This window comes from Malaclemys terrapin, chromosome 1 (genome assembly GCF_027887155.1).
Source record: "Malaclemys terrapin pileata isolate rMalTer1 chromosome 1, rMalTer1.hap1, whole genome shotgun sequence".
Classification (NCBI taxonomy): domain Eukaryota; kingdom Metazoa; phylum Chordata; order Testudines; family Emydidae; genus Malaclemys; species Malaclemys terrapin.
Window position 1 is genome coordinate 49,990,381 of NC_071505.1, and position 17,751 is coordinate 50,008,131.

The window sequence follows — 17,751 nt, forward strand, 5'->3', positions numbered from 1 at the left end:
GCCACTGAATGTCTCCATGCATTAAGCTGTGCCCTATCAGTGCAGGAGGACAACATGAGCTTGGAAAACATGTCATCGTGAGTGCAGTTTTTTCGCCTTCTAATCTGCGATAACCTGAGGGACGGAGATTATAGGAGGAGCACAGAAGCATTTGCACCTGCGGGGGGGATAAAAAGGGAGATTAAAATTTAAGATTATACATTTCTGAAAACAAAAGGAAAACGCTTTCACAGTGAATCAAGCAATTCACAGCAGACAGCACATGTGCTTTAGGTACAAGGTCGCATTTTGCCTTTTATATGAGTTCCTGCCGGTATGGTGACACATCACACACGGCTGGGCAACAGAATTCGGTTTCCAGGCAGCCATGGTAAGCCAATTGGTATGTGGGGTTGGCTTCTTATGCCTTCATAACATGTGGGAATGTTTTCAAACTGCAGCGTCCTCCTTTCCGATAGCAAGCAATGCCGGTTGGATTTCACATTTAAAAGGAGGGGCTGCGGTTTTCAGGTGGATGTGCAGCACACATCTTCCCCCACCCCACGGTGTGGCTATTCTCTTGGATGATCCCTTCACTCCACCCCTCACTGCACGGCTATTCTCTGGGATGATCCCTTTTAGTCAAACGCAAACAGCCCAGCACGAACGGGGTCCTTTTACTGTTCCCTTACAAAAATTCCCCTATTTCAACCAGGTGACAATGAATGATATCACTCTCCTGAGGCTAACACAGAAAGATATAGACTGAATGTTGCTTGAATGCGACCAAAACCCAGAACCATTCGCTGCCATGCTTTGTGCTGCAATGATTCCGGACTACTTGCTACTGACTTGGCATGGTAAAGTGTCCTACCATGGAGGACGAAATAAGGCAGCCCTCCCCAGAAACCTTCTGCAAAGGCTTTCAGAGTACCTCCAGGAGAGCTTCATGGAGATCTCCCTGGAGGATTCCCGCTCCATCCCCAGACACGTGAACAGACTTTTCCAGTAGTTGTACTGGCCACGAATGCATACCAATTCTTCAGGGCAAATCAAACATTAAACACTATTGCTTTTAAACCCTGTACTGTAGTTACAAATGTGCACTCACCAGAGGTGTCTTCTCTGCCTTCAGGGTCGGGGATCCCACCTTGGGAGGGTATTGGCTCCAGGGTGATGAAAAGGTCCTGGCTGCTGGGAAGAACGGCTTAACCGCTTGCCTGCTGTGCATTCTCCTCCTCTTCCTCATCCACAAAATCCTCCTGCCTGTTGCGTGAGACTCCTCCCTTGCAAGTGTCCATGGACAGTGGTGGGGTCATGGTAAGGTCCCCCACTAGAACGCCGTGCAGCTGATCATAGAAGCAGCATGTATGGGGCTCTGACCCGGAGTGACCATTTGCCTCCTTTGTCTTTTGGTAATCTTGCCTGAGCTCCTTGACTTTCACATGGGACTGCTGTGTGTCCTTGTTGTAGCCTCTGTCCACCATGCCCTGTGAGATTTTGGCATATATATTAGCATTTCTTCTTTTTGATCGGAGTTCGGCTCACACAGATTCTTCTCCCCATACAGCAATCAGATCCAGTGTCTCCCTTTTGGTCCATGCTGGAGCTCGTTTGCGATTCTGAGGGGACTGCATGGTCACCTGTGCTGCTGAGCTCGCCATGCTGACCAAACAGGAAATGAAATTCAAAATTTCCCGGAGCTTTTCCTGTGTACCTGGCTAGTACATCGGAGTTCAAAGTGCTGTCCAGAGCGGTCACACTGGAGCACTCTGGGATAGCTCCCAGAGGCCAATACTGTCGAATTGCATCTGCACTACCCCAAATTTGACCCAGCAAGGTCGATTTTAGCGCTACTCCCCTCACCGGGGAGGAGTACATAAGTCGATTTTAAGAGCCCTTTAGGTCGACAGAATGGGGTTGGTTGTGTAGACGCATTCATTTTAAAATCGACCTAAAGCGGTTAAATTCGACCTAGCCCCGTAGTGTAGACCAGGGCTTAGTTGCCGTCCTCTCAGAGAAATATATGATGATAGATGTGCTGCCTCTGCCCCACACTTTATAACTTTTATCCAAGTGGTTAGAACGCTCATCTAGGATGGGGGAGACCCAGGTTCAATTTTCCCCTCCACCTGAAGGGTGGGGGGGAGTATTTAAACAGGGTTCTTCCACATCACCCCAAAACATGTTCTTAACCACTGAGATGGGGATATTCTGATGACACAAAATTATTAAAGATAGTTAAGACCCAGGCAGACTGAAAAGAGCCACAAAAGGATCTCTCAAAATTGGGTGACTGGGCAACAAAATGGCAGATGAAATTTAATGTTGATAAATGCAAAGTAATGCACACTGGAAAGCATAATCCCAACTATACATATAAAATGATCTGGTCTAAATTAGCTGCTACCACTCAAGAAAGAGATCTTGGAGTCATTGTGGATAGTTCTCTGAAAACATCCACTCAATGTGCAGCGGCAGTCAAAAAAGCGAACAGAATGCTGGGAATAATTAAGAAAGGGATAGATAATAGGACAGAAAATATCATGTTGCCTCTAAATAAATCTATGGTATGCCCACATCTTGAATACTGCATGCAGATGTGGTCGCCCCATCTCAAAAAAGATATATTGGAATTGGAAAAGGTTCAGAAAAGGGCAACAAAATGATTAGGGGTATGAAAAGGCTTCCATATGAGGAGAGATTAATAAGATTGGGACTTTTCAGCTTGGAAAAGAGACGGCTAAGGGGAGATATGATTGAAGTCTATGAAATCATGACTGGTGTGGAGAAACCAAATAAGGAAGTGTTATTTACTCCTCATAATACATCACCAAATGAAATTAACAGGCAGCAGATTTAAAACAAACAAAAAGTATTTTTTCACACAATGCACAGTCAACCTGTGGAACTCCTTGCCAGAGGATGTTGTGACGTCCAAGACCATAACAGGAGTAAAAAAAGAACTAGATAAATTCATGGAGGATAGGTCCATCAATGGCTATTAGCCAGGATGGGCAGGAATGGTGTCCCTAGCCTCTGTTTGCCAGAAGCTGGGAACGAGCGACAGGGGATGGATCACTTGATGATTACCTGTACTGTTCATTCCCTCTGGAGGCACCTGGCACTGGCCACTGTCGGAAGACAGGATACTGGGCTAGATGGACCTTTGGTCTGACCCAGTAGTGCCATTCTTATGTTCTTATGATGTGGGGCTCTTTCAATCTATCCCGTTGAAACTGTTCCACTTTTGATAAATACTTAACCATTGCAGCATGGGAATGGCCAAGCCTGCTGACAGGGGGCGGGAAATGGGGCAACTGCCCAGGGACTCAGGCCCTTTTAAATTGTCCGGGTGGGCCGCAGGGTTCCTATGCGTGTGACCTCGCTGGCCAATCGCGCCGGCCTGTGGGTCCCCACAAAAGCTCGGGGTCTGGAGCGGTCGCGCATGCCTGGGAGTGACGGGCAGTCCCAGAAGTGACGGATTCGTCATTTCTGCCCTGGGCGCTGCCCCTCCCTAGGGTCGGCTCTGGCCCTGGCCCTAGAATTGCTGTCGGCGGGCCTGGGAATGGCCTGTAGGTCTTCCACCTCCAAGCTGGGTGCCCTGACCACCAAGCTATAGAGTTTCTCTCTTTTTCAGTGATGATTTAAGTATTTATCCAAAGTGGAACAGCTTCAGCAAGAGACACTGAGGTAGCCTCAAATCAGAACACCACATAGCTCAGTGGTTAGGATATTTTCCTGAGAGATGTGGGAGACCCCTATTCAAATCCTTTCTCTCCCTGAGGCAGAGGAGGGAACTGAACTCAGGTCTCCCACATTTCAGGACAGTTCTCTAACCACTGGGCTAAATGTTATAAGGTGGGTGAGAGCGCGCATGCACACACACACACACACACACACACCATTTTGAATGGGATCTGATCCAGTAAGCAGCCACTGAGTACATCTACCAGATTGGGCTCCACAGGTGACACAGGCAGAGGGGTGCCTATCTTCCCCTGGCTTCTGGATCACTCTGTGGCTTCACAGGAGACCAGTATCCAGATGCCTAGAGGGAGGCAGCAGTGCACATGCCCAGAGGCAGAAACACAGACACCTAGGGAACTCTTACCCAGAAAATTGAAGCACCAAGTTTAGATGCCTACAGGGCTATGTGGCAGCTGAGTGGAGGTTTTGTGGATGTCAGTGAAACCTAAAACAGGCACTTGATGGCCTAAATCTTGGGTTTCGGCACCAAAATATCTTTGTTAATCAGGCTTTACAGACTAAGAGACAAGCTATAACAAGTGGATGAGACAAGCAAGTCAGCACAAAGTCTCAAGGGGAAAAATGAGGTAACAGGAATAGGATATGTTAGCACAGACTAACTTTGTGCACAATTCCCAGAAAAAAGTAAAATTACATATGAATAAAACCACATACAATGTGTATTAGGGGCCAGTTCATGTCACTACTACTCACCGGGTTCAAAGGGTCTAACTCGACGGCCTTGTTAGCATCATCTATTGCTTCTTTCAAAAGACCTAAAAAATGCAGGAAAAAAGAGCACAAAATAAAAGTTTAATCGTTTTTCTATGATCAGATATATTTCATAAAGAAACCAAAGCATTAAATGCAATAGCACCATTATATACTACTGATACTGTTGATTATGACATCTTCTAGACAGGATCCTCTGGAATCACTCTTCTTCTATGCCCTTCCAAAGACCCTGCATTGCTCTGACCTTGCCTTAGATGAAAAAGCTTGGTGTGGTGGCTCCTTCAATCACCTGCCCAAAGCTACTCCTGTGGTTGGCCAGACACATTCAGAGGACAGTGATATGAGACACTTATGCCTCCACAAGGGCTGAGAACACTGTGTCCACATTACATTTCTTGTCCTTGCCTACCAGAGTACTCAACGGTGAACTTAGTCAGGACACAAACTCAGACTCCCTGTGGGCAACTACAGTACAATACCATGAAGCTGTCATGCTGGCCTTGAGGCCACCATTCGTGAAATGATGTGGAGACACACTAGATTCTATTATATATGGGAAATGGTGATTATTCAGTAACAGGGCCGGCTCCAGGGTTTTGGCCGCCCCAAGCAGCCAAAACAAAAACAACAACAACAACAAAAGTCGCGATCGCGATTGCGATCTGCGGCGGCAATTCGGCGGGAGGTCCTTCGCTCCCAGGCGGAGTGAGGGACCGTCCGCCGAATTGCCGCCGAATACCTGGACGTGCCACCCCTCTCCGGAGCGGCCGCCCCAAGCACCTGCTTGACAAGCTGGTGCCTGGAGCCAGCCCTGTTCAGTAATTAAAACTAAAATAACTGCCAGGAAAACTTTTCTAAAGTCTCTAGCTTTTAATGATAGTTTGGTGAGTAATATTTCTCTCAGTATTGAGCAGAGATGCAGTCTATTTATTTTTAAAAGTATAACTGGGATATCAACTAAAATTATGATCCACATAATCAAATGGACACATGAAAGGTAGTGTCGTATACCTGTTAGAGCACTGAATTGGGAACCATAACCCCTGGGTTCTATTAGAAACTCTGCAAGTGTCTCACATTTTTACCCAGTAAGCTGCACAAAACCCTTGTGAGATAGGTAAGAAAAACAAACCACATAAGAATAAGAGGCTCATGTGGGCATAAATCCTTATATACGGGTGCAAACAAGAAATGCATATGTTAACAATTTTCAAACGGGCTGGTTGGGCATTCAGAACATGTGCATGTTGAAGGATGGGCGCTTACAAAGGAGTGAGCACAGTCAGAGATGCCCATTTTCAGAAATGTGTGGGGTCAACAACTAAAGTTGTAATTCCACTATCTGGAGCAGTGATAGGCTGTTATATTCTAGAGGAACAGCCAGTAGAGGGGGACATAACCCACTCTGCCAGTGTATTACATAGACACAGGTGGAGAAGGTCTCTACTCAGCCATCCACTGTCTGCTTGTTCAAAATAGGCAACTGCTGAGAACAAGGGGTTGTATGAGAAGGGTGACAGGGTTTGTGGTGAGAAAGAGTATTAGGCAGAGTTTAGGAGGCTGTTGCAGGGAACAGCAGACAGGGCTTGGGAGAGGCACTGAAGAAAAAAATAAAAATATATATAAAAGAGTTAAGTGATGCTTAATATTGCTTTGGTATAGTACAATCAAACATTTTTGCATCAATCCTGAGGAATTTAAAGCTTTTCCATTAACATTTCTCCAATGCATCCTTATGAACAAGGGCTGTCTGCCTTCAGAAACAAAGAGAACGCATTAAAAACAGGGCTTTGGAGTGGAGCCCAGAGCTGGAGCAGTGGAGCTGCAGGTTTTTGCCTGGAGCTGGAGTGGAGCCGGAGCACAGCTCCAAAGCCCTGATTAAAAAGTAATGAATTCGTTTTGAAGGCATAAGCTTGGCTTCAGAACTCATCTTCACAGCTATGACCTTCTCTGTTACAGAAAGAGATTAAAGAGAAGTGGTCTAACAAACCAATTCACTTCTATTTAACTGAACAAACCCCTTTTTTAAAAAAAGGGAAAAAAATCAGCTATGCATCAGTTTACCAATACTAAACTAAAGATACAATCCTTCCCCTGCCCCATATTCCTCTATTATTTACCCTAAATTTTCATCAGACACCAAGTGTTAATCTGGATGTCACTCCATTTTTGCAAATCTTCAACTGGGTGTTTTTAAGGCAAAATTAATAAAAATAACTACCATGTGTTTTGAGAGCTGAAATAACACTGCTTATCAGTGTTTTAAAAGCCAAATCCCAGCATATAGAGTACTAAATTCATTCAGAGATCGAGTACAACATTTCGGAGGAAGATTAGACCATTTGTGATATTTAAGAATTATACTGAATGTACTAGGACAGGAGTCGGCAAGCAGCCCATCAGGGTAATCCGCTGGCAGGCCGCAAGACATTTGTTTACATTGACAGTCTGCAGGCATGGCCCCCTGCAGCTCCCAGTGGCTGCGGTTTGCCGTTCCCGCATCTCCCAATGGCGGGGAACGGCGAACTGTGGCCACTGGGAGCTGCGGGGGGCCATGCCTGCGGATGGTCAACATAAACAAAATGTCTCATGGCCCGCCAGCGGCTTACCCTGATGGGCCATGTGCCGGAGGTTGCCGATCCCTGTATTAGGACGTCAAACTCTAAATTAAAGAAGTGCTAAGATAAGTTTATAAAAGGTAAGGCCTTAAGTACTAGCAAATTGCATCCAAATAACATAAGGTTTTCTATATTCTCCAGGAGCTATCTGTACCTCTGATATTAGACAGCCTAAACAATGCTAAATGGTATTTCACATTATACAATGATGAGCAGAGTTTCAAAGAAGCATTGCAAATGGGAAAAGATTTTGAGTTTGATAGAATTTTGTTTTCACCACTCTTCAGCAGGAGCTACCTGTGGCAAACTGGTCTCTAATACGTATAAAGAAAATTCCCTTTACACTGAATTTCACTAGATGGAAGATAGGAAACTATCCATAGCTTCTCTTAGTAACTCCACATGCTTTTAGTATCTACTCTGACTTCCTTTAGAGGTTGCTAATTAACTTGTTTCTCTGCTCTCTGTTTCTATTGCATGCTGTCCATTCTTGGCTTTTCTGTGCATGTTTTCCTTCAACCAATGTCAAGGTGGCAGATATTGCAGCATCACACGACATCGACATCATCATAATCAAAGCAAATCCCAAAGGGGGACAGCCTTCTTACAGATGGAGCACACCCAGATCGATCTCTAGCTTGGTTCTTCAGACAGTCTGGCTGGATGTTCAGACTGTCTGTCACAGGCAATCTTATCACACTACCGAAGCTTTTGGTGACCCTGTGATCACCCACCATGTAGCAGAATTCTTTGGTAAACACTTCACAATTCGCTGGTCTTCCATCCTAATAATATGCCCATATCAAGAAACTGCCAAAATTGAGCCAGTGCTGATGGGGGTGGTTTCTTGGTTCGGTTTTGAATATCCTTACTGCTGATCTTGTCCTGCCACTAAAGTGGAACAGCTGACAAAGATGACAAAAATAAAAAAACATAAATCCACCACTCGCCACCCTTCCTCAGTGTTTACACTTCATTGCCTTACAATAAAGTTGGTAAAACCATAGTTCTATACATCTGCAGCTTTGCAGTAAGCTTCATGTCCCAGTGCCTCCACAGGAGCTACCAAAGGGTTCAGAATATGTTGGTGGCTCCTGCTATACCAGCACCAATGTCTATCATGAGCTATCTCAGAACTAAATAAAAATGCCTTGGATATCTAACATGCAGGAAACTGTATATCCTTGTTCTACTTCAATGTGGCTAAACCAGTCTGAAATGGAATCTAAAACCTAGATTTTGATTACTCTGATACCAATGTGAAAGTGTAATAGAAGTGCATGTGTATATATAGGCAATCATTTGGATATCACCCCCGAGGTCGGCTGTCAATGCTCAAACTGCAGGTCTCAACAGAAATACAGTCTTGACAGGCTCCAAAACAAGAATTTTAAAGACAAGCCTCTGTGAGGCTCCACTACGTTAGGGTCTGTGGAATGCTAGGAACTTCTGAACAAAAGATAGCAAAAGCCTGTTCATAGTCCTGAAAATATCTAAGCATATTGAAAGTAGAATTCTACTGGGTCACCACATCTTGAATCAGGTGAGTAACAGTCAGTTTTAATTCATATTGGATAAAATCTTGGACACATCAAGCTCTGCAGTGCAGGTAGGAGATAATAGAAGAGGCATATGAGAAATGGATAAACAACTTCCTATTGACCTTAAATTCCCCATGGATGGCTATTTAATACTGCATCCTGGAGCTGGGTGATAAAAAAAAATTGATGGTTGTTTTTTAAAAAATATTCTTTTAAATTTAAATACAGAGATTTTTTTTAAATAAACCTATTTAAAATTAAATTTGAAATAGGTTGTCAATGTCAAGGGCTAAACTTATTGCAATCTATTAAAAGCACTTAATTTAAGAACATAAGAATGGCCATACTGGGTCTGACCAAAGGTCCATCTAGCCAAGTATCCTGTCTTCCAACAGTGGCCAGTGCCAAGTGACCCCAGAGGGAATGAACAGAACAGGTAATCATCAAGTGATCCATCCCCTGTCGCTCATTTCCAGCTTCTGGCAAACAGAGGCTAGGGACACCATCCCTGTCCATCCTGGCTAATAGCCATTGATGGACCTATCCTCCATGAACTAATCTAGTCCTTTTTTTAATCCTGTTATAGTCTTGGCCTTCACAACATCCTCTGACAAGGAGTTCCACAGGTTGACTGTGCATTGTGTGAAAAAATACTTCTTTTTGTTTGTTTTAAATCTGCTGCCTGTTAATTTCATTTAGTGATGTATTATGAGGAGTAAATAACACTTCCTTATTTGGTTTCTCCACACCAGTCATGATTTCATAGACTTCAATCATATCCTCCCTTAGTTGTCTCTTTTCCAAGCTGAAAAGTCCCAATCTCTCCTCATATGGCAGCCGTTCCATACTCCTAATAATTTTTGTTGCCCTTTTCTGAACCTTTTTTGAGATGGGGCGACCACATCTGCATGCAGTATTCAAGATGTGAGCGTACCATGGATTTATATAGTGGCGATATGATACTTTCTGTCTTATTATCTATCCCTTTCTTAATTATTCCCAACATTCTGTTTGCTTTTTTGACTGCCGCTGCACATTGAGTGGATGTTTTCAGAGAACTATTCACAATGACTCCAAGATCTCTTTCTTGACTGGTAACAGCTAATTTAGACCTCATCATGAATAGTTGGGATTATGTTTTCCAATGGGCATTACTTTGCATTTATCAACACTGAATTTCATCTGCCATTTTGTTGCCCACTCACCCAGTTTTGAGAGATCCTTTTGCAGCTCTTCACAATCTGCCTCGAGTAGTTTTGTATCATCTGCAAATTTTGCCACCTCACCCCTTTTTCCAGATAATTTATGAATAAATTGAATAGGACTAGGCCCAGTACAGACTCATGGGGGACACCACTATTTACCTCTCTCCATTCTGAAAATTCACCATTTATTCCTACCCTTGGTTTCCTATCTTTTAACCAGTTACCAATTCATAAGAGGACCTTCCCTGTTATGCCAGGACAGCTTACCTTGCTTAAGAGCCTTTGGTGAGGGACCTTGTCAAAGACTTTCTGAAAATCTAAGTACACTATATCCACTGGATCCCCCTTGTCCACATGCTTTTTGACCCCCCCCCCCTTCAAAGAATTCTAGTAGATTGGTGAGGTCTGATTTCCCTTTACAAAAACCAGGCTGACTCTTCCCCAACAAATTATGTTCATCTATGTGTCTTTCAATTTGTTCTTTACTATAGTTTCAACCAGTTTGCTTGGTACTGAAATCAGGCTTACTGACCTGTAATTGCTGGGATCACCGCTGGAGCCCTTTTTAAAAATTGGAGTCACATTAGCTATCCTCCAGTCATTTGGTACAGAAGTTGATTTAAATGATAGGTTACAGACTAATAGTAATTCTGCAATTTCACATTTGAATACCATCTGGTCCTGGTGACTTATTACTGTTTAGTTTATCAATTTGTTCCAAAACCACCTCTAATGTCACCTCAATCTGGGACAGTTCCTCAGATTTGTCAACTAAAAAGAATGGCTCAGATTTGGGAATCTCCCTCACATTCTTAGCCGTGAGGACCGATGCAAAGATTCATTTAGTTTCTCCACAATGGCCTTATCATCCTTGAGTGCTCCTTTAGCATCTCGATCGTCCAGTGGCCCCACTGGTTGTTTAGCAGGCTTCCTGCTTCTGATGTACTTAAAACATTTTTTTTTATTACTTTTTGAGTTTTTGGCTAGCTGTTCTTCAAATTCTTCTTTGGCCTTCCTAATTATATTTTTACACTTATTTGCCAGACTTTATGCTCCTTTCTATTTTCCTCAATAGGATTTAACTTCCACTTTTTAAAGCATGCCTTTTTGCCTCTCACTGCTTCTTTTACTTTGTTGTTTAGCCACAGTGGTACTTTTTTGGTTCTCCTACTATGTTTTTTAATTTGGGGTATACATTTAAGTTGAACCTCTATTATGGTGTCTTTAAAAAGTTTTCAAGCAACTTGCAGGGATTTCACTTTTGGCGCTGTGCCTTTTAATTTCTGTTTAACTAACCTCCTCATTTTTGTATAGTTCCCCTTTCTGAAATTAAATGCTACAGTGTTGGGCTGCTGCGGTGTTTTCCCCACCACAGGGATGTTAAATTTAGTTGTATTATGGTCACTATTACCAAGCGGTCCAGCTATAGTCACCTCTTGGACTAGATCCTGTGCTCCACTTAGGACTAAATCAAGAATTGCCTCTCCTCTTGTGGGTTCCAGGACTAGCTGCTCCAAGAAGCAGTCCTTTAAGGTGTCACGAAACTTTATCTCTGCATCCCATCCTGAGGTAACATGTACCCAGTCAATATGAAGATAGTAATAATGGGGGATTTTAACTGAGTTCTTTATCTTAATAGCCTCTCTAATCTTCCTGAGCATTTCACAGTCACTATCACCATCCTGGTCAGGTGGTCAGTAATATATCCCTACTGCTATATTCTTATTTTTAGAGCATGGAATTACCATACATAGAAATTCTATGGTACAATTTAAATACAAAAAATAACATGAAGCAGTACACACTTGCTACCAAAGTTTTAAAGAAAGTCAAACCACTGAACTGGTGGAAATCATCAGTTAAGAACCTGGAACCAGAGTTCGTTTAACTGCTAAATCAGCTTTTGACTGCAGCAGCCTCTTCTGCAGGAGCAAAGAGAATATTTTCTTCATTTCAGTTTATTCAGCTAGAACAAACTAGTAATTGATCTGAACTAAGTTAAGAAACCAATTGGCAGTTGAAAAAGCAGGAAAGCTTGTTTTCCTTTCCAGTCTATGAATAAAAATTAGATGTGAGAGGGTCAGATCTACTAGTTCTAACACCGTGAAGGGCATAGTGACCAGAAATAATCAGTTCAATTAATTAAATACAGATAATACTTCCTCTGTTTAATAGATCAGTTAATTATAAATACCAAAATATTTTAGATACATTTTGATAAGAAAAAAGTTTATAAATTTTAAGGAACTATTATTTAATTAAAAAATGCTGGTTTTGTGCATTTTTAAATTAATTTGAATTTCCATCCAAATAGAGCTTGACACAAATCACAAGTAAAAAAATTAATCAACATCTAGTAAATAAAAAATGCATCATTCACCTTTTCCTAACATAATAAAAACTTAAAAATTAAGAATGAATAAATGTAAGTTAAGCTATATAACTGTTCAAATAAATGTGTGTATAGTTTATTCTACTGACTAGCAAAAAGAAGTACCATATTTAGTGTAAAGGCTACATTTAATTGCAAATCAACATAGTTTAATGGTTACCAACTAATGAAAATCAACTTTTGTCTATGAAAATAACTAAAAAGTACAAATGCAAAACATGATTAAAATTTATTATTTAAATCAAGGTTTCATGGTTGCTGGTTTAAATCATGGTTAAAACTGGTGATTTAAACTGCTTTGATTTAAATCAATCCATCCTGTCGAAATTCAGACTGTGCAAAGTTTCTAAAGCTGGTCACAATACTAATCAAAGGCTTTTATGTTAGATCATTGTCTCAGAGAACCAGATCTTTTGTGATATGTAATTTTAAAGGTACACCCAGAAATACACTAGAAACACCTTACAATGAAATACAATCATTCTTAAGAACTAATTTTCTATTCAGTTCAGTGTTAGCCTCAGAAAAAACTATATGGTGTTGCTTTATGACCATGGATTCACAGCAGAACATCATCTGGATTTTTCATCAGGTCCATCACTGGCTGCTGAACTTCTTCATACATATCAGGGTTAACATGGTCAGTTTTAAAAGTTTTGTTAAAATGAGCAAAATTCCAGTATTGCATTAGCTGCCAAAATCACAAATCCTCCACAAATGAAATGGCCTGGGACTCCACTGCGGTAGCGGCAGCTGGGAGCCCCAGCCCTTTAAATCACCGCCAGAGCTGCGCTGCCGCTACCCCAGGGCTCCGGCAGCAGGGCTCAGGCAGCGATTTAAAGGGCCTGGGGCGGTAGCAGTGGCTGGAGCCCTGGGCCCTTTAAATTGCCACTTCAGCCCCACTGCCGGAGCCCCCTGGGTAGCGGCAGGGACCGGGGTCTCTGGTGGAGATTTAAAGGGCCTGGGGCTCCTGGCTGCCACTACTGCAGCGGAGCCCCGGGCCCTTTAAGTTGCTCCTGGCTGCTGCCACTACCCCAGGGATTGGGGCGCTGGCAGAGATTTAAAGGGCCCGGTAGCCCTGGGGTAACAGTCGGGCCCTTTAAATTGCCGTCAGAGCCCCACCTTTACCCCAGGGCTACCGGGCCCTTTAAATCTCTGCCAGCGCCCCAAGCCCTGGGGTAGTGGCAGCAGCCAGGAGCCCCCAGGGCTCCATCGGCAACTTAAAGGGCCCGGGGCTCCAGCCACTGCCAGGAGCCCCAGGCCCTTTAAATTGCCATTGGGGTTAGCTGGTCTGGTATGGCACGGTGCACCGGCTCTTGCCGGTATGCGTACCAGCCAGTACCGGCTTACTTTCACCTCTGCCTAGATCTATACATGGAGGGGAGCTCAGGGTGCAAATCTGCCCGCTTCCACAGGAAAGGAGGACTTCAGTTTCCCTTTGGCATATTCCTTTCCAAACTTGCAGAGCCCTTTTTGTGCAGCCTAGGGTCTGGCTGAGCTGGGAGAAGGAGTGACTGAGACAGGAAGCTGGTGCCAGAACAGATGCAGAGATGCGGGGAGGATCCTTGCAGAGATTTCTTCCCCTGAGCTACCTCCTGATGCTTTTTCATTGGAGGAGAGAACATGGATAATGGTGTGCCCTGCTCCACTGCAGAGTATGCTACTAAGGCTATGGCTACATTAGACAGTTTACAGCAGTGCAGCTGCACCATTGCAGCTACACCACTGTAAGCTCTCTGGGTAGCTGCTCTAAGCCGACCGGAGAGAGCTCTCTCATCAGCTTAATTACGCCAGGCCCCGCGAGCAGCGGAGCTATGTCAGTGGGAGAAGCTCTCCCGCCTACATAACACGGTCTACACTGGCACTTAAATCATCAGCATAAGTTATGTCACTCAGGGGGTTGGCTAATTCATACCCCTGAGCAACATAACTTACGTCAACTTAAGTTGTGCAGCCTAACTTTTGTATTACTTTAAAAAAAAAAAAAAAAAACATACCACAATAAACCATTACAGTGCACACACAATTCTCCCACAAGGGAAAAGATGAGAGAGAGAGAGCGTGAACCACACATGACAGCTGTTAGTCACATCGTTTAAGGCACTACTGGAAGGCATTCAGATACTATAGTGATGAGGGAGATATCAGAACCTGAACTGCAAAGAAGAGAATATGCACAATTTCCACATGCACCTAGATGATGTGGAGTTGCCAGACACTTTACTGCCCAAGAGACTGGGGCAGCGGGCCGTGTTTTGTTTTTTCTTTACATATTCTGCAGTGAGCTTTAACTGGATTTGAATCACAAAGAATAATTCCCAGATACTTGTGTTGTTTTTGCTCGTTCTGTCCCAACCAAACCAAAATATGGATCTTTGAACCACAACTGGCTGTTTTTGAATTCAGAGATGCCAGCCACAGGACAACTTGGCAAATGGGACCTCAGTCTCAGTTTGGAATCCCTGGGCATGACTGAAATACAAATAATGAATGATGATATAATTGTGTTACACTCTATTGTGTTAGGTGGCTGTACAAACACACACTAAGAGACAATCCAGAAAAGTGTACAATCTAAATAAACAAGACGGATGAATGATAGGAAGGGAAACAGAAGTACCAAAACCAAAAGTGAAGCAACATCTTCAAAGTCACAAAGCAAGTTGGTGGTAGTGGTAGATCTAAAACTCAGGTCTTCTGAGTCCCAGTCCAGTGCCCTAATCACTAGACACCACTGCCTCTACATTTCATCAGGACCTCACCTGACAATCTGTTACCCATATAGTCTCAAAGTATTTCTGAGTGGATTCACTATCATTGGGTTCACATCAAAATAGAACAGGGTATTTAGCCAATGAATGTGACTGTAGGTATCTGAATATGTACGTGTTACTCTGCTGCTATATAGTTTTCTTTTTGAAAGCAAGGCAACCCCAAAATCCTATTGAGACTGCTAGCTTGTTTGATGCCATTCTGGTGTTCCCTGTGAGCTGAAAATACATTGAGGGTTACGCATTGTTTTCAAGTTTATGTTTTGTTCAACTAAAACAATCAATTACAAGCCTAACTGGGCTTGCAACAGGACTGTAATATTTTCAACAGGTGGTGCTGATGAGCCAAGAAATTGCTTAGGCCCAGAAACACAAAGGTACTTAGGCACCTAAACCACAGATTTAGCACCTGAATCCCAGGTTTGGCTCCACTTCAATCCACAAAATTTTCACCGAACCCTGTAGATGCCTAAACTCACCCGGCACCTATATTTTCAGGGTAAAAATTCCCTCTGTGCCTGTTTTCTGCCTCTGGGCATGTGCACTGCTCCCTCCTTCAAGGCATCTGGAACCTATTCCCCACCTAAGCCCCCAAAATTTCCCAAACCAGGGGAAGATAGGCATTTAGCCACCTAATGCATGTGCATTGCTGTAGGCATGCTCAGAAGCACCTACTAGACCAGTAACTTTTAGCCCAATGGTTAGAGCACTTGCCTGGGATGTGAGAGATCCAGGTTCAACTCCCACCTCAACCTGAGAGGAAGAAAGGATTTGAACAAAGGTCTCACATCTCAAGAAAGCACTCTAAACACTGAGCTATGGGATATTCTGATGTGGGGCTCCGTCAGTTTCTCCTATTGAAGTTGTTCTACTGTGGATGAATAATGAAAAAGCAACTGGAGCAGGAGGACAGGATGCTGGGTCTCCCACTGCCAGGTGGGACCCTAACTACTGCACTACAGCGTGAATGTGTGCGTGTGTCTCTCTCTCCTCCCTGCCAGTGAACGTTATACTGTGGATAAATACCTAAACAGTCATTGGGCCAGAGAGAGAGAGAGAGAAGCAGAACTAGAAATCTACAACAGAGGGTGAAGGTAGAGATGAGTTGAGACCTTGTTTGCAAATTTTTGGAACTGCTTCAATCTTTTATAATTCCCTTATAAAAATCTACTGTTGATATCTTAACTCAAAACACAAACCAAAGGTTTGCCTGCCATCCTTTTTACAGAGAATGTTTTAACCAGGGTTTGGGAGCGGAGCCCGGAGCTGGAGCACGGACCAGTAGGTTTTTGCCCGGAGCTGGAGCGGAGCAATTTGAAAATTTGATTGCTCCAAATCCCTGGTTTTAACAATTTATTTTAGATTTTTTTTTTTACTTGAACCTTTTAAAAAAATCAATATTTTCTGAAAATATGCATGACCATCCATGTTACAAATGGAACATGTTTACATCTTGTTTTAATACTAGTTCAGTAATCATTAAGAAAAGTACTAGAGACAAGTTTCTGAAGTGGTTCTAAAATCATGCCTGCAATTTAGTATGCACATTTTCACACCTAAGTTTTTGCATAAGCAGAGTACACTTTCAGTTATGCAATTTGTTTTAGTGCACTTTCCCACAAATGCCTCTGACGGAAAAGTACAGCTGTTGTCTTCAGATTTAATAAAATACGTCTCTATTTTGTAACATTATTAAACTTTTTATTTATGTATGCATCAATAAAAATGCTATTAAATCTTGCTGAATGTGGGTTTCTTTGAATCAAGATCCTACAAAAGGATCCACACATGGACCTTTATGCCTGCCTCAATTCACACTGAAATTAATAGATCTATGGGGAAGGTCCTCCTGTCTGGATCCCTTTGTATTACACAGGTCTTGATTTGATGCTTTGAGCCCAGATAGAGAGAGAGAGAATTTAACTTTTTTTCCCTCCAATAGCTCCTGCCTTGAAACAGAGAAGCTCCTTTATAATTTATTTTTATTTTAATTTGAGAATTTTGTACGTGGGATAAAACTTGGATTAAATTTGCTGTTAACTTAGTCTTTGGGGATTTTTCCCTTTGTTCCTAAAAACTGTAAAGTATTTCTCAATAGTAAATATGCTCCATTCTCTAATTACTCAATCACATTTGTATAGGTAAAATGCATAAATGCTTACAAACTTTTCAAGTATTTCTTTTTAAAATTAATTATTTTCATTTTACCTCTTAAACTTAGATTTTTATTCCTTTGCGGACCCACAGATGATGAAGGGACTGGACTGTCAACAAGAACCGGTCTTAGAAGAGAAGCCCTCATCTGTACTCAGCAGTGCAGCAAGTAGGCAGCTGGCCACTAGGATCCCCATTTATCAAAGTCACACTGTGCTCAGATGATTTGGAGACTGCAAGTTGCTCTGAGCACCCCTGCTGTCCCTTAAAGTCCAGCCTGCTGTCAGCACATAAATCTTTCCTGGAAGGCTGCAAACCTGAGTGAATGTATATTTATCTCCAGACTCACCCAATATTTCCCACATGCTGCTAATTATAATAGAAGTGCAAGGCAGAGCAAAAGTGTTCCAGAAAAATCTCTCTCCGTTTGGAATTTCAATGTTTATTTATTAAGTTAAGATAGGGAGCTAGGGTGTCTTACCACATTTTACATATGCATACGCTCTTCTCGCAAATAGTGGTGTATGAAGGAAAGTTCTGGAAACACAGCCAACTTGACAGGCAATCTGGAGAGAAGATTGTAATATTACAGTTCATGTACTATCT

At 42.7% G+C, this 17,751-nt stretch overlaps 1 protein-coding gene across 4 annotated transcripts in view; it reads right to left on the bottom strand.

Annotated features, from left to right (window-relative positions):
• The window catches only part of LOC128834877 (uncharacterized), a 145,981-nt gene that overhangs the window by 117,523 nt on the left and 10,707 nt on the right, over positions 1–17,751 (bottom strand). For all 4 annotated transcript variants that reach the window (XM_054024060.1, XM_054024045.1, XM_054024052.1 and 1 more), the window contains exons 4-5: positions 17,627–17,711; positions 4,444–4,505 (exon numbers count right to left, since the gene is read on the bottom strand). In XM_054024060.1, the coding sequence (XP_053880035.1) occupies positions 4,444–4,505; positions 17,627–17,711 (147 nt within the window). The remainder of the gene's footprint in view (positions 1–4,443; positions 4,506–17,626; positions 17,712–17,751) is intronic.